General features: G+C 42.4%; 1 protein-coding gene and 1 long non-coding RNA gene across 2 annotated transcripts; both read left to right on the top strand.

Moving 5' to 3' along the window:
• The first annotated feature begins 3,617 nt into the window (after window positions 1–3,617).
• On the top strand, window positions 3,618–6,555 carry LOC140180115 (uncharacterized). Its single transcript, XM_072220511.1, has 4 exons — window positions 3,618–3,982; window positions 4,520–5,381; window positions 5,802–6,267; window positions 6,545–6,555. Exons 1-4 carry the CDS (start codon window positions 3,618–3,620, stop codon window positions 6,553–6,555), a joined length of 1,704 nt encoding a protein of 567 aa, XP_072076612.1.
• A 16,509-nt stretch (window positions 6,556–23,064) lies between these two features.
• LOC140179785 (uncharacterized) lies at window positions 23,065–23,788 on the top strand. Its single transcript, XR_011873613.1, has 2 exons — window positions 23,065–23,325; window positions 23,445–23,788. It is a non-coding gene; the product is annotated as an uncharacterized lncRNA (long non-coding RNA).
• Window positions 23,789–24,475: the final 687 nt, after the last annotated feature.

The following is a 24,475-nucleotide window of genomic DNA, read 5'->3' as shown; positions in this document are numbered from 1 at the left end:
ACGCGACCAACGCACCCCAGAGCAGAGTCACTCCCGCTCTCGCTCCAGGAGTCGCTCCAGACGCACGCCTACCCCCCAAGCTGAGTCCGAAAGCATCGGGGAGAGAGGGCGCGTGAGAAGACGCCGTGACCCCGTCATCTACGCCAGACGTGAGAGGCGGCGTACCGTGAACTGCGAGGACGAGGACACTCGTCGGGAGAGCGACGAGGGAAGAACGACGGGAACACGGGGACCCGTAATAATGGGAGCGACCCCTTTCCACCGTTCCATACTCGAGGTCCGGCTGCCAAAACACTTTGACAAGCCAACGGACATGAGGTACGATGGAACGCAAGACCTGCTGGAACACCTCACGGCCTTTGGGGGCCAGGATGAACCTAGAAGGAGTGGGAGACGAGGTAAGGTGCCGCGCTTTCCCAGTCACCCTAGCGGGACCTGCAATACGGTGGTTCAATAACCTCCTGCAGGGCTCGGTGACACAATTCTCTGACATCAGTCATGCCTTCCTGGCTTAGTTCATGACCAGGATCGCCAAAGCCAAGCATCCGATCAATCTGCTGGGAGTGACCCAGAGAGCCGGGGAGCCGACCAGGAAGTACTTAGACCGTTTCAATGACGAATGCTTAGAAATCGACGGGTTGACGGACTCCGTGGCGAGCTCGTGCTTGACGAACGGGCTCCTGAATGAGGACTTCAGAAAGTACCTCACCACAAAGCCAGTATGGACAATGCAGGAGATCCAATGCGTGGCTAAGGAGTATATTAACGACGAAGAAGTTAGCCGGGTCGTGGCTGCCAATAAACGGCAACCCCCCTACAACCAAACCCGGCAATACGAGGGTGGAGAAAGACAAAAGGAACACGCCAGGGATGGCGGTCCGAGTAAGGCGCCTAAGCCATTCCCCCGAGTCGGGAAGTTCACCAACTACACCCCCCTCACGGCACTGATCACAGAAGTTTACCAACAGATAGCCGAGAAGGGGATACTATCGAGACCCCGACCTCTGAAGGACAGGATGGGGAAACAAAAGCCTTTACTGCGAATATCACAAGGGATACGGGCACAAGACCCAAGACTACTTCGACCTGAAAGACGCCCTGGAGCAAGCAATCAGGGACGGAAAGCTTGCCGACTTCTCCCACCTCATAAGGGAGCCGAGTAGACGGAATCGGGACCACGATGGCGAGGACAGGTCCCGGGCAACAAGACGATGTCAAGAACCAGAGGGGGACGACCACGGTCTCACGGTGGTGAACGTAGTAACAGCGAGGAATTCCGCCCCGAGGTCGAAATCGGCACAGAAGAAAGATGCCAAGATTCTGGCGGTCTCCTCCTCATCCGCTAGAAGTTCCCGGGGACTCCCATCCATCTCCTTCGGCCCCGAGGACCAATGGTTCGACGAGGTACCGAAAAGTCCCCCCATGGTTATCACGGCCAAAGTCGGAACCGGCCTCGTCAAACGGATCCTGGTAGACACAAGGGCGGACTCGAACATCATGTTTCGCAATGTTTTTGATGCCTTGGGACTGCGTGATGCCGATCTGGCGACCCACCAGCACGGTGTGGTAGGGTTGGGTGACCACTTCATCAAGCCAGATGGGATCATCTCACTCCCGACCTCCCTGAGACAAGGATAGAGGCGAAGGACGGTAATGGCCGATTTTGTTGTCTTACGAGATTCCACAGCTTACAATATAATCCTGGGGAGAAAAACCATCAACGACCTTGGGGCAGCGATTAGTACGAGGCTGCTCATAATAAAGATTGTTACTGATGACGGATCCGTAGGATCCATCAGAGGAGACTTGGAAACGGCAGTCGCTTGCGACCACGCCAACCTCTCTCTCAGGAAAAAGTCCAAAGAAGCATCCGGGGTTTTCCTTGTCGACCTGGATGCTAGAATAGATGACAAGCCCAGGCCTGAGCCAGAAGGGGACTTGGAAAAATTTAGGGTCGGTGACGGGGAGGAGAGGTTCACGTTCATAAACAGAAACCTCCCCCATGAATTAAAGGAACTTTTGATGGAGATGATCAGAGCCAATGCCGACCTCTTCGCGTGGACGCCAGCCGACATGCCAGGAATAGATCCCCAACTCATGTCACATCATTTGGCCGTCAGGCCGGAAGCTAAACCAGTGGCCCAGAGGAGGAGGAAGATGTCACAGGAAAGGGCAGAGGAGGTGGCCACACAGACGGCTAGCCTCCTTGAAGCAGGGTTCATCCGAGAGCTGGACTACTCGACGTGGCTGTCGAACATGGTCTTGGTAAAAAAGCACAACGGGAGGTGGAGAATGTATGTAGACTATTCTGACCTCAACAAGGCATGTCCCAAAGATTGCTATCCCCTCCCCAAAATTGGCGCACTCGTCGATGCGGCGGCGGGGTACCGTTATCTGAGCTTCATGGACGCCTACTCCGGGTACAATTAGGGACGGAAAGCTTACCGTCTTCTCCCACCTCATAAGGGAGCCGAGGAGACGGAATCGGGACCACGATGACGAGGACAGGTCCCGAGCGACAAGACGACGTCAAGAACCAGAGGGGGACGACCACAATCTCACGGTAGTGAACGTAGTAACAGCGAGGAATTCCGCCCCGAGGTCGAAATCGGCACAGAAGAAAGACGCCAAGATCCTGGCGGTCTCCTCCTCATCCGCTAGAAGTTCCCGGGACTCCCATCCATCTCCTTCGGCCCCGAGGACCAATGGTTCGACGAGGTACCGGAAAGTCCCCCATGGTTATCACGGCCAGAGTCGGAACCGGCCTCGTCAAACGGATCCTGGTAGACACAGGGGCGGACTCGAACATCATGTTTCGCAACGTTTTTGATGCCTTGGGACTGCGTGATGTCGATCTGGCGACCCACCAGCACGGTGTGGTAGGGTTGGGTGACCACTTCATCAAGCCAGATGGGATCATCTCACTCCCGACCTCCCTGGGACAAGGACAGAGGCGAAGGACGGTAATGGCCATTTTGTTGTCTTACGAGATTCCACAGCTTACAATATCATCCGGGGGAGAAAAACCATCAATGACCTTGGGGCAGCGATTAGTACGAGGCTGCTCGTAATAAAGTTTGTTACTGATGACGGATCCGTAGGATCTATCAGAGGAGACTTGGAAACGGCAGTCGCTTGCGACCACGCCAGCCTCTCTCTCAGGAAAAAGTCCAAAGAAGCATCCGGGGTTTTCCTTGTCGACCTGGATGCTAGAATAGATGACAAACCCAGGCCTGAGCCAGAAGGGGACTTGGAAAAATTTAGGGTCGGTGACGGGGAGGAGAGGTTCCCGTTCATAAACAGAAACCTCCCCCATGAATTAAAGGAACCTTTGATGGAGATGATCAGAGCCAATGCCGACCTCTTCGCGTGGACGCCAGCCGACATGCCAGGGATAGATCCCCAACTCATGTCACATCATCTGGCCGTCAAGCCGAAAGCTAAACCAGTGGCCCAGAGGAGGAGGAAGATGTCACAGGAAAGGGCAGAGGAGGTGGCCAGGCAGACGGCTAGCCTCCTTGAAGCAGGGTTCATCCGAGAGCTGGACTACTCGACGTGGCTGTCGAACGTGGTCGTCGAACGTGGTCTTGGTAAAAAAGCACAACGGGAGGTGGAGAATGTGTGTAGACTATTCCGACCTCAACAAGGCATGTCCCAAAGACTGCTATCCCCTCCCCAACATTGACGCACTCGTCGATGCGGTGGCGGGGTACCGTTATCTGTGCTTCATGGACGCCTACTCCAGGTACAATCAGATACCGATTCACCGACCCGACGAGGACAAAACAGCGTTCATAATGCCAGGAGGGATCTATTGCTACAAGGTGATGCCATTTGCTTTGAAAAATGCCGGCGCCACATACCAGAGACTGATGAACAAGATATTCAGCGAGCTCAAAGGCAAGACAGTAGAAGTCTATGTGGACGACATCCTTGCGAAAACCACACGGCCCGACGATCTCCTAGGCGACCTGGGGGGCGTGTTCGCAGCCCTCCGACAACACGGCATGAGGCTCAACCCGCTCAAATGCGCCTTTGCCATGGAGGCCGGGAAGTTCTTGGGATTCATGATCACCCAAAGGGGAGTAGAGGCCAACCCAGAGAAGTGTCAAGTGATTCTTCAAATGAAGAGCCCGGGTTGTATCAAAGACGTCCAACGTTTGGCGGGAAGGCTGACGGCATTATCCCGCTTCCTCGGCGCATCGGCAGCAAAAGCCTTACCCTTCTTTAACCTGATGAAAAAGGGGATAGCATTTGAATGGACCCCAGCGTGTGAGAAAGCATTCAACCACTTTAAGGCAATCCTGGCGACACCCCCGGTGCTCGGGAAGCCCAAGGCCAGAGAACCACTCTATCTCTACTTAGTAGTAACAGGGGAAGCGCTTGCAGCAGTGCTCGTACGAGAAGAAGGGAAATCTCAGTAACCGATTTACTTCGTAAGCAGAGCTCTACAAGGAGCAGAGCTGAGGTATAGCAAATTAAAAAAACTGGCGCTCACACTCCTGACCTCCTCCCGAAGGTTGAGGCAATACTTCCAGGGACACCGTGTAGTCGTGAGGACGGACCAAGCAATTCGCCAAGTACTCCAAAAACCTGACTTGGCTGAGAGGATGATGACCTGGGCCATTGAGCTCTCCCAATATGATTTGCAATATGAGCCCCGACATGCGATCAAGGCGCAGGTGATGGCAGATTTCTTGATAGAGGTAACGGGTGATCCCCCCGAGGAAACGGGCACACGGTGGAGGCTCCACGTAGACGGTGCCTCCAACCAAACGTCTGAGGGAGCCGGGGTCATCTTAGAGAGCCCGGCGGGAGTCATTTACGAGCAATCGACCAAGTTCGAATTCCCCGTGTCGAACAATCAAGCGGAATATGAAGCCCTCTTAGGTGGACTAACACTAGCTCGGGAAGTCGGGGCAACAAGGCTGGAAGTATGCAGCGACTCACAAGTCGTCACCTCGCAAGTAAACGGAAGCTATCAAGCTAGGGACCCCCTCCTACAAAAATATTTGGAAAAGGTTAGAGAATTGACAAGGCAGTTCCAAGAGGTCACGGTCCAACACGTCCCAAGAGAAAGGAACACATGGGCAGACCTCCTGTCTAAACTAGCGAGCACGAAGTCAGGAACGGGCAACCGGTCTCTCATCCAGGGCATGGTGAAGGAACCAACGGTTTCCCTCCATTTGACGGAGTCAAGCCCCTCCTGGTTGGACCCCATCATAAACTTCCTGGAACACGGCAAGTTACCTGACGATGAGAAAGCAACCAAAACATTGAGAAGGGAGGCAACCAGATACGCAATCATACAAGGGCAACTGTTCAGAAAGGGGCTCAGTAAACCCCTATTGAAGTGCTTACATCCCGACCAGACGGACTATGTACTTAGAGAAGTCCACGAGGGATGTTGCGGCCACCACATCAGGGGCAAAGCCCTAGCAAGGAAGCTCATCCGAGCTGGATATTACTGGCCATCAATGATGAGAGACTCCAAAGAATTTGTTAGGAAATGCGTAAAGTGTCAAGAAAATGCCAACTTCCACAAAGCGCCGGCTTCCGAGCTGAGTTTACTGACGTCTACACGACCTTTCGCTCAATGGGGAGTCGACCTCTTAGGACCTTTCCCAATTGGCCCAGGACAAGTTAAATATCTCATAGTCGCCATCGACTACTACACCAAATGGATAGAAGCTGAACCACTAGCCAACATATCCTCATCCAATTGCAGGAAGTTCATGTGGAGACAAGTGATAACTCGTTTCGGTATCTCGGAGGTCGTCATTTCGGACAATGGGACGTAGTTCACTGATAAGAAGTTCACGGAATTCCTCACCGGCCTGGGCATAAAACAAAAGTTTTCCTCAGTAGAACATCCCCAGACAAACGGACAAGTGGCGTCCGCAAACAAAGTCATCCTACTAGGCCTCAAGAAACGCTTAAACAGCAAGAAAGGCGCATGGGCCGACGAGCTCGCTTCGGTCCTCTGGTCCTACCGGACAACCGATCAAAGCTCCACCGGGGAAACCCCCTTCCGCCTAACGTACGGGGTCGACGCAGTGATACCCGTGGAAATTGGCGAACCGAGTCCACGGTTACTTTTCGCAGGAGTAGACGAAGTGGTGGAAAAGGACCTGGTGGAAGAGACCAGAGAGATGGCCCACTTGTCAGAAACAGCATTAAAACAAAGAATAGCTCTGCGCTACAACACTAAAGTCCTCAAGAGGGATTTTGAGGAAAGAGACCTCGTCCTACGACGCAACGACGTTGGTTTACCGACCCCAGGAGAAGGAAAACTGGCGGCAAATTGGGAAGGTCCCTACAGAATCAAAGAAGTTCTCGGCAAAGGCGCCTACAAGCTGGAAAGACTCGACGGTAGGGAGATCCGGAGAACATGAAACGCAGGTAACCTGAGGAGATTCTATTCGTAGCTTGGGCTCACCGACCAAGCGACCTAATAAGCTGGGTAGAGTTTTGCCTTGATCAAATGTTAATTCCCAATTATTCACTTTTATCAAATGCCTATTGTGTTTATAAACTTGTCTAGGTAACGACTAATTCTTACTTGTCCAAATTCTTCCATCTATTATCTTCCAACGCGTACCTCACGAGATCGTACTCATAAACGGCAACCCGGGACTGATCACCCCGGGAAGCCAACGGAACCATAGCCATATCGAGCAGCTTCATAAATAAAACCACAACGGTTCTAATCGGATTACCAACGCAAACGGCAAAACGGGCACAAGCAATAAGCCCGCCCCGAAAAGACGGTAACGAAAATTAAACGCCAAGCAAGATAAACAATAATAATGGTAAGTCGACCAAGCGACCAGTTAAGCATAAAAGTAATAAACTCACAATGAAATGTTCAACAAATCCACACCAAACCAAAGTTACAAGAGATCACTTTCTAGGCATGTCAACAATCTTGCCGTCCTGGATCATTTTGAAGACCCCAATAGCCGATGTGTCGAAGTCGGGAGCCACGATCTTCACCTGGGCCTTCAGAGCGTCCTCAGTCATGGAAATCGCGTTCTTCCCTTGCTCCTTGGTCGCTTTAAGCTTCTTCCTGAGCTCCTCGACCTCAGCTTTAGCGGCTTTAGCCAACGAAACAGCTTGGTCAAGCTCCTTCTCCAAGACCGCCACCCGACCCTGAGCGGCATTCAGCTGGCTCTCCAGGGTCATCTCCCGCTCGGCTAAATGGGCCACCGTCTCGTCGGAAGCCTTCAATTTCTCCGCGGCAGATGACGCTTTCTCCTCAGAAGCCTTGAGCTTCTCCTCCATCTCAGACAACTGACTCTGGAGCAGCTCGAATTGCACCTTGAAGTCATTGTTCGCCTTGCCTAAGGATTCGAGTTTCCTCCGGAGAGCCTGCATTCCCGACAACTCGAACTCAGCCATTCGAGCTATCACGGCCCCCCAGAGCAAAGTCCGGTACATCCATCTCGCCTGTCCAGCCAGGTCGGTTCCAAGAAAATGCTCCTCCGTCCCAGGGATCAGCTGGGAGTCAATAAACTTTGTAGCATCAAAATTTCTTTCCATAATGGTGAGAGTCCCTTCTGGGCTGGCAGACACCCTCCGCTTCTTAGGGGTGTGGATAAGTTCCACATCATCATCTTCCTGATGGGTAGAGGACGAATGCCCACCAACGACCACCTCATCGAGAATGGGGGAAGCCTACGCCCCTGCCGAGTTCTTCTCCGACAAAACGGTATCCCGGAGAGAGGGCACAGCCTGATCCTCCTTCTCCCCATAAGGGCCCTCCGACTTCCCGGCATCTTTCTCTTCGGCCTTCTCTTCATCACTGTCCTCGAAGAAGGTCTTCATCAAATTTTCAAGCCCCGTTACTGAGGCAGACATCTCCACTGCAGCAAACAGACAAACACATCAGTCGTTAGATCAAGTAAAACAAGCAATGATAAACAGTACAAGCACAAAACAAAACGACTCACGGATATAGCTCCTGGCGGCCTCCCGTTCACCCATGAGGAGATGGGGTTCACGGGGTTCTTCCCAAAAAGAGCAAACAACACATCAGCTATTTTCTTTTCTACAGGGGACATCCCTTTGTACGTCACCTTAATAAAAGAATTAGACCCCGCCCCAAAACTCCAATAAGTTGGGATGAGGCGCTCCCCCTCTAACGATAACCAAAAGGGATGGCGACCTTTAGCAGGGCGAACTTTGAAGAATTTGACTTTGAACCCATGGTAAGAGTCCTCGAACAGACCAAATATCCTCCGACCTTGGGCAAACCAGAAAGAAAGGAACCCTTTTCTCGCCTTCCCTTGTTTGGAGGGGTTGGTGAGGTTGAAGAAAAAGAGGAAGACATCCACTGACGCCGGCAGCTCGAGATATTCACAAACCATCTCGAAACAGCAGATAGAAGCCCAGCTGTTCGGATGGAGCTGCGACGGCGACACGGATATCCGATTAAGGAGCGACATCTGAAAGTCAGAGAAGGGTAGGCGAACGCCGACCTGGGTGAACATGGCCTTGTAAAACCAGATCCAGTCGGCGACCCGGGGAGAACGGAGGTTGATCTCGTACAACCACTCGTTGGGGGCAGGAACGAAGGTCTCGTAGTTGGTCTCCTTGTCTGTCCCCCCACATAAGTACCCGGCTTGCCGGAATTCCGTCAGCTCTTTCTGAATAGTTGCCCTTGTATGATTGCGTATCTGGCTGCCTCCCTTCTCAATGTTTTGGTTGCTTTCTCATCGTCAGGTAACTTGCCGTGTTCCAGGAAGTTTGTGATGGGGTCCAACCAGGAAGGGCTTGACTCCGTCAAATGGAGGGCAACCGTTGGTTCCTTCACCATGCCCTGGATGAGAGAATGGTTGCCCGTTCCTGGCTTTGTGCTCGCTAGTTTAGACAGGAGGTTTGCCCGTGTGCTCCTTTCTCTTAGGACGTGTTGGACCGTGACCTCTTGGAACTGCCTTGTCAATTCTCTAACCTTTTCCAAATATTTTTGTAGGAGGGGGTCCCTAGCTTGATAGCTTCCGTTTACTTGCGAGGTGACGACTTGTGAGTCGCTGCATACTTCCAGCCTTGTTGCCCCGACTTCCCGAGCTAGTGTTAGTCCACCTAAGAGGGCTTCATATTCCGCTTGATTGTTCGACACGGGAAATTCGAACTTGGTCGATTGCTCGTAAATGACTCCCGCCGGGCTCTCTAAGATGACCCCGGCTCCCCCGGACGTTTGGTTGGAGGCACCGTCTACGTGGAGCCTCCACCGTGTGCCCGTTTCCTCGGGGGGATCACCCGTTACCTCTATCAAGAAATCTGCCATCGCCTGCGCCTTGATCGCATGTCGGGGCTCATATTGCAAGTCATATTGGGAGAGCTCAATGGCCCAGGTCATCATCCTCCCAGCCAAGTCAGGTTTTTGGAGTACTTGGCGAATTGCTTGGTCTGTCCTCACGACTACACGGTGTCCTTGGAAGTATTGTCTCAACCTTTGGGAGGAGGTCAGGAGTGTGAGCGCCAGTTTTTCCAATTTGCTATACCTCAGCTCTGCTCCTTGTAGAGCCCTGCTTACGAAGTAAATCGGTTGCTGAGATTTCCCTTCTTCTCGTACGAGCACTGCTGCAAGCGCTTCCTCTGTTACTGCTAAGTAGAGATAGAGTGGTTCTTCGGCCTTGGGCTTCCCGAGCACCGGGGGTGTCGCCAGGATTGCCTTGAAGTGGTTGAATGCTTCCTCACATGCTAGGGTCCATTCAAATGCTATCCCCTTTTTCATCAGGTTAAAGAAGGGTAAGGCTTTTGCTGCCGATGCGCCGAGGAAGCGGGATAATGCCGTCAGCCTTCCCACCAAATGTTGGACGTCTTTGATACAACACAGGCTCTTCATCTGAAGAATCGCTTGACACTTCTCTGGGTTGGCCTCTACTCCCCTTTGGGTGATCATGAATCCCAAGAACTTCCTGGCCTCACTGGCAAAGGCGCATTTGAGTGGGTTGAGCCTCATGTCGTGTTGTCGGAGGGCTGCGAACACGCCCTCCAGGTCGCCTAGGAGATCGTCGGGCCGTGTGGTTTTTGCAAGGATGTCGTCCACGTAGACTTCTACTGTCTTGCCTATGAGCTCGCTGAATATCTTGTTCATCAGTCTCTGGTATGTGGTGCCGGCGTTTTTCAAACCAAATGGTATCACCTTGTAGCAATAGATCCCTCCTGGCGTTATGAACGTTGTTTTGTCCTCGTCGGATCGGTGCATCGGTATCTGATTGTACCCGGAGTAGGCGTCCATGAAGCTCAGATAACGGTACCCCGCCGCCGCATCGACGAGTGCGCCAATTTTGGGGAGGGGATAGCAGTCTTTGGGACATGCCTTGTTGAGGTCGAAATAGTCTACACACATTCTCCACCTCCCGTTGTGCTTTTTTACCAAGACCACGTTCGACAGCCACGTCGAGTAGTCCAGCTCTCGGATGAACCCTGCTTCAAGGAGGCTAGCCGTCTGTGTGGACACCTCCTCTGCCCTTTCCTGTGACATCTTCCTCCTCCTCTGGGCCACTGGTTTAGCTTCCGGCCTGACGGCCAAATGATGTGACATGAGTTGGGGATCTATCCCTGGCATGTCGGCTGGCGTCCACGCGAAGAGGTCAGCATTGGCTCTGATCATCTCCATCAAAAGTTCCTTTAATTCATGGGGGAGGTTTCTGTTTATGAACGTGAACCTCTCCTCCCCGTCACCGACCCTAAATTTTTCCAAGTCCCCTTCTGGCTCAGGCCTGGGCTTGTCATCTATTCTAGCATCCAGGTCGACAAGGAAAACCCCGAATGCTTCGTTGGACTTTTTCCTGAGAGAGAGGTTGGCGTGGTCGCAAGCGACTGCCATTTCCAAGTCTCCTCTGATGGATCCTACGGATCCGTCATCAGTAACAATCTTCATTACGAGCAGCCTCGTACTAATCGCTGCCACAAGGTCGTTGATGGTTTTTCTCCCCAAGATGATATTGTAAGTTGTGGAATCTCGTAAGACCACAAAATCGGCCATTACCGTCCTTCGCCTCTGTCCTTGTCCCAGGGAGGTCGGAAGTGAGATGATCCCATCTGGCTTGATGAAGTGGTCACCCAACCCTACCACACCGTGCTGGTGGGTCGCCAGATCGACATCACGCAGTCCCAAGGCATCAAAAACGTTGCGAAACATGATGTTCGAGTCCGCCCCTGTGTCTACCAGGATCCGTTTGACGAGGCCGGTTCCGACTCTGGCCGTGATAACCATGGGGGACTTTCCGGTACCTCGTCGAACCATTGGTCCTCGGGGCCGAAGGAGATGGATGGGAGTCCCCGGGAACTTCTAGCGGATGAGGAGGAGACTGCCAGGATTTTGGCGTCTTTCTTCTGTGCCGATTTCGACCTCGGGGCAGAATTCCTTGCTGTTACTACGTTCACCACCGTGAGACCGTGGTCGTCCCCCTCTGGTTCTTGACATCGTCTTGTCGCCCGGGACCTGTCCTCGCCATCGTGGTCCCGATTCCGTCTCCTCGGCTCCCTTATGAGGTGGGAGAAGTCGGCAAGCTTTCTGTCCCTGATTGCTTGCTCCAGGGCGTCTTTCAGGTCGAAGCAGTCTTGGGTCTTGTGCCCGTATCCCTTGTGATATTCGCAGTAAAGGCTTTTGTTTCCCCCCGTCCTGTCCTTCAGAGGTCGGGGTCTCGATAGTATCCCCTTCTCGGCTATCTGTTGGTAAACTTCTATGATCGGTGCCGTGAGGGGGTGTAGTTGGTGAACTTCCCGACTCGGGAGAATGGCTTAGGCGCCTTACTCGGACCGCCGTACCTGGCGTGTTCCTTTTGTCTTTCTCCACCCTCGTAGTGCCGGGTTTGGTTGTAGGAGGGTTGCCGTTTATTGGCAGCCACGACCCGGCTGACTTCTTCGTCGTTAATATACTCCTTAGCCACGCATTGGATCTCCTGCATTATCCATACTGGCTTTGTGGTGAGGTACTTTCTGAAGTCCTCATTCAGGAGCCCGTTCATCAAGCACAAGCTCGCCACGGAGTCTATCAACCCGTCGATTTCTAAGCATTCGTCGTTGAAACGGTCTAAGTACTTCCTGGTCGGCTCCCCGGCTCTCTGGGTCACTCCCAGCAGATTGATCGGATGCTTGGCTTTGGCGATCCTAGTCATGAACTGAGCCAGGAAGGCATGGCTGATGTCGGAGAATTGGGTCACCGAGCCCTGCGGGAGGTTATTGAACCACCGTATTGCAGGTCCCACTAGGGTGACCGGGAAAGCGCGGCACCTTACCTCGTCTCCCACTCCTTCTAGGTTCATCCTGGCCTCAAAGGCAATGAGGTGTTCCAGCGGGTCTTGCGTTCCATCGTACCTCATGTCCGTTGGCTTGTCAAAGTGTTTTGGCAGCCGGACCTCGAGTATGGAACGGTGGAAAGGGGTCGCTCCCATTATTACGGGTCCTCGTGTTCCCGTCGTTCTTCCCTCGTCGCTCTCCCGATGAGTGTCCTCATCCTCGTGGTTCGTGGTACGCCGCCTCTCACGTCTGGCGTAGATGACGGGGTAACGGCGTCTTCTCGCGCGCCCTCTCTCCCCGGTGCTTTCGGACTTAGCTTGGGGGGTAGACGTGCGTCTAGAGCAACTCCTAGAGCGAGAGCGGGAGTGACTCTGCTCTAGGGTGCGTTGGTCACGTTCCCTATCTGCTAACCGGCGTTCCAGGTCTTGCATTCTGTGGCGTAGCTCTTGCATTATTCTGGCGTGGTTGTCTCCGGTCCCCCCAAAGGGGCGTCTCTCATGTGATTGGGTTGCGTTCCTTGGGGGCGACCTTGGATGTTGTCGGGTTTCCGTCCCGGCGGTGTCGCCTCCGGGTACGGCCTCGCAGCCTGTCCCAGTTTGGACTAGCACGAAGTCCATGGACGAGTCGTGGGTTCGATTCCCACAGATGGCGCCAATGTTCGGTAGGTCGGTTACCAGACAGTTCGGGTTGAAATCCTCGGAGATGGTAGGGGCTCGTCAGGTCGTGGACTACCGGCCAGGGGTGTGCGAGATGCCGAGTACTTCATGTAAAAAGGGGGGTGCCACCTGCAAAGACACTCCGACGCTCTTGTTAGTAATGTGCAGGCGAAAAGGGGTGATGTGATATGTTACGTACCTTGGGGGAAGAGTAAATCTTCCCCTTATATACTGTTAGAGGTGGGCCCAATGAGGACGGGCCCACTTTCTTAGGGACGTTATCTCACAGCCATGCGTGAGCTGTCCGGGACGCGTGTTCGGGTTGGTTGCGGGACGCGTGTCCGGGTTGGATGGCGCTCGGGTCGGGCCGAACCGTAGGGGGTTTGGGCCAGGCCGTAACAAATATTCATCCTACATTATTATGGCAATAAGGATCAATTTTTTTTTCGAGTTATGAGTTATAATTGTTAGCCATAAGTTTAGAAATACTAGTGTACGTTCTCATGTCCTGCATGGGGTAATACATAAAATTATATAAATTTTTTATTAAAATTTAAATGAAAAATATCTATTATAATTATTATTATAAATATTTTACAACTTAAAAATATTAAAAATAATTAATATTTATTTTAATCAATTTGGATTGGTTGAATGGACATCTCATTTGTCCACTTAAGTAAGTATTTAGAGTTTGAATCTCGTCATATGTGTATAATAATCCATTAGTTAGCGACAGGTCCTTAATAAATAGAGCATCAATTTGTGGAGGATTAGTCTTCGACTTGTCGAGTTAGGAAATGAGTAGAAAAAATTGTATTTGTCTTTAAAATAAAATAATTTTTCATTAATATTAATACTTATGGACTTTTGTCTTTGTTAAAATTTACTTGGGACAATTTTATTTGTTGGTATCATATTCATTCTTAAAGTCAAAATAATATGATCAACATTGTTACTTGTTAAAACTTCACATTTTATGAAATGATTTTTAAATTTTCAAATTCATAAACTTATGTCATTACAAAAGTTATTAAATTGATTAATATTTCTTGATAACATGGTCTACCGAAATTCCATCGTTGAGTATTAGTTAGTGTAAAAAGAAAGCAGTAATAACTTTTGTTATTCAATATATAATTTATTCTATTGAAAAATAAATTAATATTTCCTAAACTTGTAAATACATTTTCTTCTAATTTCTTACACCATTTTATTTGACAATATTTACCATTAAAAAATAGCAAATGACCATACTATCCTACAATATATATGGTGTACAAAATAATTTCTTATCTTAAAATGAATTTTGGTTAGTGAGATAAAATTTAAAATATATTTTTTTATTTTCTTACTCAAATTTAAATTTAAATTTAGAATTGATTAACAACTCATCCTTTTTTAATTTCAATAAAAAAATAAATTGGTTAGATGCAAAATATTCAACATTTTATAATTTCAATCATTTAATTTTTAATTACCAAAATTTGGGTTAAAAATTAATTATAAACTCAATAATCGATAATGTGTGTGTGAATAATAATATCCAATGTATTTATTATTTATTTATTTTGTGTGTGTGTGTGAATAATAATATCCAATGTATTTATTTATTTTGTGTGTGTGTATGTGTGAATAATAATATCCAATGTATTGATTATTTATTTATTTTTTGACAGAATTAATGTACCTCGTGGGATCGACCTCACTCTTGTGAGTTATTACATGACGACAATTCGGTATACTTGCCGAAGGAAATTTTTGGGGTGATACATTAATTCTCATCAGCAATAATAAAACGGTTTTAAGAAAAAGTTCCTACTTCAAAAAGTCAAAACCCGTAAGCCACAAAATGTGTTAAGACCCTTATTCTTCCGGTCCTCAACAGCGGCAGCCGCAACCTCAGTTCTATACTACTTTTGCAGCAATAGCAGCAACTTTAATCGCAACATGTAATGACCAAAACTCGACTCTACATTACCAAAATATCATAATCTTTAACAAACCATAACAGAATACTGATTCCAAGGATTCTGGGATAAAAACGCTTATCGTAACTAAGGAGGAACGACTGAACTGGACAGTAGTAGCTCGGCAGTGGTTCTGGTGGCTATAGCCACAGCGACGAAGTCTTAACAGAGCCAGAATGGAAGAAGTGGCAAGCTCAAAGCAATTTCGGCGGCCATAGACATGGCGGCGCAGCTCAAAACGGTAAGCAGCGGAGGCGACGACGCATGGCAGCACGAGCACGAACGGTAGTGACGGCGTGCCCAGCAATGATGACAGCATGACTTCCTCCCCTCCATCGCGATCTGCTCCTTCGGTGATGGCGTGCACCACGACGGCTTCCCAACGACGATGAAGACGAAGCACAAATGACAGCGACGAGACGTGGCTCAACGGCGGTGACTCCTCCACCTCTCTCTCTCTCTCTCTCTCTCTCTCTCTCTCTCTCTCTCTCTCTCTCTCTCTCTCTCTCTCTCTCTCTCTCTCTCTTCTTGGTTCGATGACGACAGCGACAGTGATACCCAGCCCTTCTGGCACTGTCTCCTTCCTCCTTCCTTTTTTTCCTTTTTCCTTGAGCTCTCCCCTTCTCTTTATCCCTTTCTCTTTTCTTTTTCTTTTCTAACCATTGGGGGAAAAGGGGTTGGCAGCCAATGTTTGGTGAGGATGAGTGGGTGTTGTGTTGTGTTGTGTGAAGGCTAAAGTGGTGTGGGTAGAAATTAGGGTTTGTGTAGAGTAAGAATTTTAATAAAAATAAAAGGATAGAGTAATAATTTAAAACCAAATTTAATCCAATAATAATTATCTTTAAAATACCATTTAATTATCAACTTGTAAATTATTTTTAAATAAATACTAATTCAATAAAAATTGGAGATAATCAAATTAATTTTTCTTTATTGATAAAATAAGGCTCAAAATCTAAATATTTAATTTGAAGCATATAAAATTCTCATTATTTTTTAATTACTAAAGTTTTAAATCATAAATAAAAAATACACTATTACTATAAAAATTATATGAGTTATAATTAATTTTAAATTCAAAACCTCATAACTTTGCTTTAATTACCTTTCTGTAAGATAATTTTCTGAAAATAAAATTAAAAGTAAATATCATAAGTCTCAAATAACTCAAAATCAAATTTTTTAAAATTTGGAGTTTTACAGAGAAAAGCAATTCGGTCAAAAGTTATAACTGCTACTTTCAAAAATTGTTGTTGGACCATTAAACCGTCTTCGAGTCATTCTTGTCGTCTGGCCTCCATCTCTGTCGTGCTTCTGCCCCTCTGCTTAGACTGTTCAAAAGTCAGAATAAAAGTTTAGGATTTTGCTACTGCTACTCAGATTGATTGTTTCATTTTTTTGAAATTTTCGTTCATGGTTCTTTGTTCTTCGGTTTAGGATTTTGCTACTGCTAGTGTTACTCAAATTGAATTATTAAATGATTAGCTCTGCTCACTGCTGCTGTTTTGTGCCATACTCTATTTTGTTGCTTTTTTTTTTTGTGGCTAAATTGAAATTATGCTAAAAGCCTGAAACCTTGATAATCCTTGTTAATCTTTGAAAAAGTTTGTTATTGCTGTGTAATTTTCTATTGTTGGATAACTTTCAATTATTTCTATTGGTGTTGTTACTTTGTTTTAAATTTTAATTGGTGTTGTCTTGTAATTTGCTATAATTTGATAATTTGGTGTAATTTTTTTACTATATTGATTTTTGTTTTAATTGTTTAGTTATTATCTGTTCATTGTTTTAATTGTTATCATGAACTTGTTAATTGGCTAATTATTCCTGTGTTATTGTTAAATTGCTTTAGTTTTTGGAAAAGTATGAGGAGACAATAGCCTTATTGTACAATGCATACAATGGAGGTTTAATTGAAATTAAAATTAAATTATGGGTAATTAATTAATTTTGAATTCTTTCTAATTTGAAATTTGAAACAAATTAGGGTTACCATCAGTTATAAAATCAAAACAACGAACTCCCTCTCTCAAGACGGTGTGACCTCCATTCTCTCGATTAATCCGAGAATCTCCCCCCGTCATCTCCACCTGACCTGGAACTTGCGTCGGTGCCCTTCAGAACTGCAGCACCCAGTCTCCTTCGCGCGCCTCTACCGTCACTGGTAGCAACTGGTTCGTCCATTAGCGTCGTCCCGAACTGCAGTGCCCAATCTCCGTTGCGCGCGTCGTCCATGGCTGGTGGCAGTTGCTTCACCTGACACTGGAACTCCACCGCTCACCCAACATTGGAAGAACGCATTAAAGCAACAGCAGGATATGCTTCCTTGTTTTCACTTCTTCTTGGTTTCTCAAATTTATTTCTTGGATATACGAGGAGTATTTTCCATTTCTAAAATGCTCCAGTGAGACTGTAATTAAATATTATTTTTGATTTTTTGGATTTTTTTTCCAAAGAATAATAATTAAAACTTTCTTAATTCAACTTAAAAAGAGATTTTTTTTTTCCATAAAAGAGAATTTTAAGGACCGCTTCTTGGCTCAATTCTCAATTAATTGATAGTCCTTTTGATTGCACTAGTGTAAACATTTCAATTCATACACCATGAAGACAGGCTCCAACTGTCCAACATAACATAAGTGACTTTGTCAATTATGGTCTCATTGTTTCCAGTGATAACCAAATACTGTGACAGCTTTTGCTTCATTCACAATTCATGAAGTTTTGGAGCTATTATAATAAGCATTCATGATAAAATTTGTTTGTCAATGTTACATTCATTGCACCCCTTGGCAAATGGCATAATACTATTTAGCCAACGTGAAGATAACAGTTGCATTCTCCATTATTAGGCTTGCTTTTGGTTACACACATGTCTGCTTTAAATTCTTGTCCTGTCCAATATTTAGTTCAAATCCCATAGTCATGTCTGTGAACTAGTGAGTTACTTTTACTTCACTATGGTTGCTTACTTTTTGCCTGATTAAAAGACTTTATTAAAAAATAGTGAGTATAGTGCCTATTATAAACTGAAATTTTACTAACACGCTTAATCCAGTTTAAGTTAGTCATTTTTTTGGTGGTTTATATTGCTAATATTTATATCATAGTACCATATGTCACTTAATTCCTTTGGTTGTTTTTTTTTTGTTTGTGTTCGATTGCAGGTCGTGGAAGTGACAGATATGACTGAGCTAGAAACTGATGAGACAGAATGTGGTCATATTATTGAATTGGATTTAGTTTACCATTCACTGAATTCATGTATGCTTGGAGTTGTTGCAGTTAGATATAAGTTATTAAGTTATAATAGACATGTTATTACATTTCTAAATCCTACTTAATTATGTCATATTCCATAATGAAAATTTATCACAAAGTGTAAATTTTTTCAATTATAAAACATATGCCATTAGTATCATGAATATGTGATTAAGGAGAAATTTAACCCAAAAGTGTTATAAGTTGTGGTCAATGACGAATATTCAAGATGTTCATTTCACTATATTGACAGATGGTTATTTTTATTCATACATGGATGGTTATTTACGTATAATCACATGTTAAATATACTAAATGCTCAATTTACTAGATGTGCAGATGGTTGTTTTAATTAGTATTGGATGGTTATTTTATTAATTTTGGTTTACGTATAAATAGGTATACAAATGTGGGATGTTCAGTTCTCTAAGTAGCCGAATGGTTATTTTACATGCTACGTAGATGCTCTCAAACTTATCAGGATTTGCAACAGAATTATGGAGTTTTACAAAAAGAACAGAACATATACGTAATTATGACTAGCAAAACATCACCCTGCGTCTTACAAAAGAAAAATTCCTATATTCAATAAAATAAAATATCGCAAAGTAAATTGTACTATTCAAATTTATCCGTCTATACTAAGTATTTCAATATATTTTTATACGAATGACTATTTTAATAGTTTTTTTACAAGTAAAATAGTTAAAACTAAATTATTTAGGGAAAAAATAAACCAAGTCTTTTTTAAAAAAGACAGACGATACAATAATTTTTGTCAACCCATGTGAGCTATTACTGTTAATTCAATCATATGTTGACATCAACAATTTGATGAAACTCATCAATCTCTGCAAAATATTGTTCTTCATATTGATTTTTTGTAGAGATACATTCCAAAACTACTACTGTCAAATAAAACTAACCTCAAATTAAATTGCTATGTATATATGACTATGATCATCTAAAAGATGATGTATGTTGAAACTAGCTAGCTATAAACTGGTATCCGATCCACTAACATAAACTAAGTTACAAATTAAAAAAATAAGATCTAGTATTCATTGAATTTCCTGGTATGAAGATTATGAGAAAATAAAAAGGACCTACAAAGTGGGCATGAGAATTGATTTCGCTCTATCTATTGCTGAATGAAACTAAGATGGAATATGTGGTTACACCTTCTGAGCTTGCTCACAGCATCTTCATCTTCAAACTCCACCAAGCAAATGGATCAAGCCCCATCATCATCTTCTCCTAGACACTGCAAATCCTGGAACCTGGCCACAGACAGAGAAGAAATTTTCGGGAATTGAATCTCCTTGGACATGCCTTTGATGGTGTCACAAGAGAAAAAAGCCATGTAACAACCAAACAGTGCCTTCTTGAGTTGCATCAATGGGATCAAAATGCATGTGTACAACAAAATGGTAACTATCCACGTAATCACATGTTAAATATACTAAATGCTCAATTCACTAGGTGTGCATATGGTTGTTTTAATTAATAATTAGATGGTTATTTTATTAAATTCAATTTACGTATAAACAAGTAACAAATGTGGGATGTTTAGTTCTCTAAGTAGCCGGATGGTTATTTTACATGCTACGTGGATGATTATTTTGTTAGACTTGGGACTCTCTTAAACTTATCAAGATTTGCAACAGAACATGGAGTTTTACAAAAAGAACAGAACATATACATAATTGTGAGTAGCAAAACATCACCCTGCATCTTACAAAAGAAAAACCCCTATATTCAATAAAATAAAATGTCGCAAAGAAAATTGTACTATTCAAATTTATCCATCTATTTTTTAACAAAAACTCCATAACATAATCACAGAACAATTCCAATTAAGTAAACGTAGGATCCAATTCAAGTAAGAAACACATAGGCAATTGTAAACCACTGATGAATTGCTTAATTATAATAGAAGAACAAACTTTCTGTGACTGAAAAAAAAAAGGAATAAAGCTCTAGATTTACAGCCTAAAAGAGAAAACGTATTCTAAGAGGATATTTTAAATACATATTAAATTTAAAAACAATCATCTTCATAAATTTTATCATACTATAACCATAAGCATAGTTTCGAACCAGCTCAGTGTGAAATTAAAAACATACTTAGCAGCTTATAGATAAGAAAATCTTTTGAACAATGAAGAAGGAAAAAGTTTCATAGAGTTTGAAACATTTTAACCAGATCAGATAATTAAACATCAATGCAAAATTTTCCACACTAAAATAAACACTAATGCAATCATCAACAGCATCAACTTGGTCAATACATTCCAAAATATTCAAATCCCTACCAAGGTGTTCTTAATTATGAAAAGAACATCAAAAAACTTAGCAACAAATTCTTGGCATGAACATCGAATTACAATCAAACCCAAATTCATCAACTAAACATATTTATCAACCAACCTATTCAGCTGGGGTGGGTGCCGTGGCAGCAAGAGGGCCGACTTGCTCAGCGTACACGACGGTGATGATCTGCGGCGCTATGGCGGCGGAGGGAGGACACCACCAGGCTGGGTACCGGCGCGGGAGAGAGATTTTGAAATAAGATTAATTTGGTGGTGGGGTAAAGTAAACAGCAATTAGGATTTAAGGTTATTTTGCGTTTAATTACTCTTTTAATGAAAATCAGGACCAATAAACAGCCCATTGTAACTATTGTATACATATCTCATTGTCTCTCTAGTGAGATTCTTAGTTTTTTTTGTTGTACTTATTCTTGTAGTACAAATTTTTCTGATTTAAAGGGTTTTCACTCAAAATTGACCTATATTTGATTTAGATGAACTTTTCTATGATACTACTTTTATATTCGAAGAATATATATATAATTATATACAGTGTGGTACAATTCTTTTTTGTTCTTGTCTTTCTAATTATTGGGTGGTTGTATTTTTGTTATATTTTTAACTAAATTTTGTTGTTGGTATATGATGGATGTCTTAAATTCTGTTTGATTATTAATTTTTATAATTTTTCTAATTTTAAATGAAAGTATCAATTAAAAAATATCTAAAAATAATAATATATTTGTAGAGAATAATTTGATTTTAATCTTTTCAGTTTTAATAATATTTTTTATTTTTTATTAGATTATAATTATATTTTAATGTGTTTATTTATATTTTATTTATTATTTTATTATAAAATAATTATTTTAATTAAATTACAATTAAATTAATAAATTAGTAAATTAGTAATTAAAATAGTTCCATGATCGATTTAATTTTGAGAACTTTGATGATAATAAATATAAAAATTAAGAGAAAAATGAGTAAAAAATAGAAAGAAACAAGCGATTCATTGAATAAAATAAATTTAAATGTAATAAATAAAATTTGAATCCATGTGCGTAATGTAATAATGCCACCTGTCAACAATTATATCAATATATTCATTATCAAATTATTTAGCATCATATAATATATAACCTAGGTTTAAAGTAGGGGGTTTCTTGAGGGCCCACACTCTCCCTCGCTTAAATCGGACACTGAGTTCAGCACATATATACAATGGGAGTAAATTTTTAAAATGGTCTCTAAAATTAATGTTGTATTAAAATTATTTTTAAAATTTTAATGGTACTAATTATATTTTTTAGATTGAAAAAGTTGTACTATATTATTTTTTGATTTATTTTCTGTTAACGATGCGCTGGTTTGATGACATGGATTATTAGTAATACGTGTTATCTAATGATTTAGTTACGTATAACAGTATGATGATGTGTTGGTTAGCGACGCGTGGCATGCTAACGTGGATGGTTATGTCATGTGTCATAATGCTATTTTACCGCGTGTCAGATTATGCCTTGTGTCCCAATGTTATTTGTCCACGTATTATTCATTATGTCATCAATACATATGCACCAAATTGGTCCCTTACTTTATATCAAATGACTCATTTTAGTCTATGAAATTGAATATCGTGTACCAAATTAGTCTCTTCATCAGTTTGTTCTCATTTTTTTTTTAAATTCAAAAATTTTAATATCTTTAAATACACTAATTTTAATTTTATCTTTTTACAAGTTATTTAAAAACAAATACTTTTATAAAATATTTTAAAAATTTTAGTTTTAATTATATAATTTTTTTCTACAATATTTTATTAAAAGAATTACATGAGATATTGATATTAATTTAGTAAAGAGTGTACGTTAAGAGTATAATAATATTTTTTAATACAAATTTTTAAATATTTAACACTTTAATAAATATTTTAAAAATACTTGATAAGACACTTGTTAACTAATATAAATTCATTATTCCCATCCATTTTAAGGATGTTTGATTCTCCATATAATTGACTTCTTACTAAATTAATAAGATAGATTTATACTGTCGATTATAATAATTCATTTTATCTATAACTTAGTTAGGCAGTATTTTTATATATTACACTATTAATTAACGTAAGCATTTATTGTAACTATATCTTGAACAGTATTAAAACAGATACAAATAAATACAAGAGACAATAATAAAATTTTGAATTTAGCTAACATGTGCTCTAATGATACAAATTAAAATTATTAATTAAAAAATTCATTATTAAAAATTATATAATAAAAAATTAAAATTAATGTATCAAAAAATATTAAGAGTTTTAAATTTACAAAAAAAATGAAAACAAACTTATGGAAAGACTAATTTAGTGCACGATATTTATATATATTTAAATATATAATAATTAATTTTAATAACTAATTTTAGTGTATAAATAATATTTTTAGTTAAATATTTAAAAAATAACTGTTCATTATATAGTTTTAGAACATTAAAAAAGAAAAAACCCGAAAACACTTGTACAATCAGAATGAGGCAGATATTGGAGAGTGATTGGTCATCAAAAAATTTCAACACGCAAGATCGAACGGTGCAACCTCCAAAGAAAAACACAAGGCAATTATATTTTCCACTAACACACTTCAACACAAACGATCAATCTAATTACAGTTACAATTACTAAATTAGCAACACATAAAGTACAGTGATAGAAGATATGCTTGTGGTGCTTTTGGACTCTCCCTTCACCATCATCCTCACCATCATCCTTCTCATCTTCTTCTTACGCTTTGCCCTCGTCTTCATCTTCCTCCTCTTCCTCTTCATCCTCTGCGCCAACCTTGTTCATCTCCTTTTCGACATCCTCTCCTATTAGTAATTTCCTTCCAAAACTAGTATTAATTTTTTACATGAAAGTCTTTTGTTTTAAGATACTTATTGCGAAATTATTATAAATTTGTTTATTGTATGTTTGTTTTGATATATTTGGGCAGGAGATGCGGTTGCCACAGCATACTCACCCGGGCACAAAATATTTGAGGTCAAACCTTATATTTGATCAGATAATCGTTTGTGACGTTTGAAACTATAATGGAATAAAATAATGATTGATTTGATTGTTCATACTTTGTAACACCATTCAAATAAAATAACATGCACTCTATATAAGTGGAGATTTACATGCAATTATCTTGATCGTTTTAAATAGTTAAATAATTTAATATGTTTGATTAAATTATTATCTAACAATGTTATTCATCAATTTTATATTATATCGAATAATTGCATGTGAGTTTTCACCTGTAGAATTGATGATGCATCTTTTTGAGTTTTGACATCTTGTGATGTTTCTGAATTGGTACTAACTTTAATTTGTTATCTCCTGCTCTGCAACTCGATCATTATATTGGTGTGCTATGTATTGTTGTGCAAGTTAGGAACTCATGATACAAGTTTTAAGATTAATTCATTAATTAATATTTAATACCATCTATCTACCATAAATTCCAAACCAAATTCTCCCAATGTTAGCTGAAAACTAATCAATGACTTGTGTCAGGTGTGACAACATGAGGATTTAATTTAACATATGCTTTTGTTTGGTATCTTTGTTCCCCTAATAGGGTAGTCTAAAATAAAATTAGAGTAATTATAAAGTAAAAAGTGATTGACCAATCAATCTCTATATCATTTTGATAGTACAGATCCAATTCCAATTAAACGTTAGTAGTTTAAAGATTATCAATTTTTAGGAAGTATTTCAAGTACCCTGTGGAATCAAGTTTATTTTGAATGATTTTAACTACTTATCTCGATCATGAAATATATGGTTGAGATTGACAACTAAATTAAAATTAATTGTATAATTGAGATTAATGACTAAAATTACTGAAACACAAAAATCGGTAATATACTTAAAATGTTTTCTAATTTTCAGCTTTCCGCTTTATAAATAACTTTAAACAAATAAATAAATGAGACTATATATCATATACCACCTCCATCTTTCACATTCTTCTGTTGT

The sequence above is a fragment of the Arachis hypogaea genome, chromosome 16, assembly GCF_003086295.3.
Source record: "Arachis hypogaea cultivar Tifrunner chromosome 16, arahy.Tifrunner.gnm2.J5K5, whole genome shotgun sequence".
In the NCBI taxonomy this organism is placed as follows: Eukaryota; Viridiplantae; Streptophyta; class Magnoliopsida; order Fabales; family Fabaceae; genus Arachis; species Arachis hypogaea.
This window is presented reverse-complemented; position numbering and strand designations above follow the sequence as displayed.

Bases quoted from the DNA above. Each gene is read 5' to 3' on its own strand.
- LOC140180115 (XM_072220511.1), top strand. From the start codon at position 3,618: ATGTGTGTAGACTATTCCGACCTCAACAAGGCATGTCCCAAAGACTGC. The intron at 3,983-4,519 runs GTTCGCAGCCCT...CTCCTCCCGAAG, and splicing joins CTAGGCGACCTGGGGGGCGT to GTTGAGGCAATACTTCCAGG. The intron at 5,382-5,801 runs GTACTTAGAGAA...AATGGGACGTAG, and splicing joins ATCCCGACCAGACGGACTAT to TTCACTGATAAGAAGTTCAC.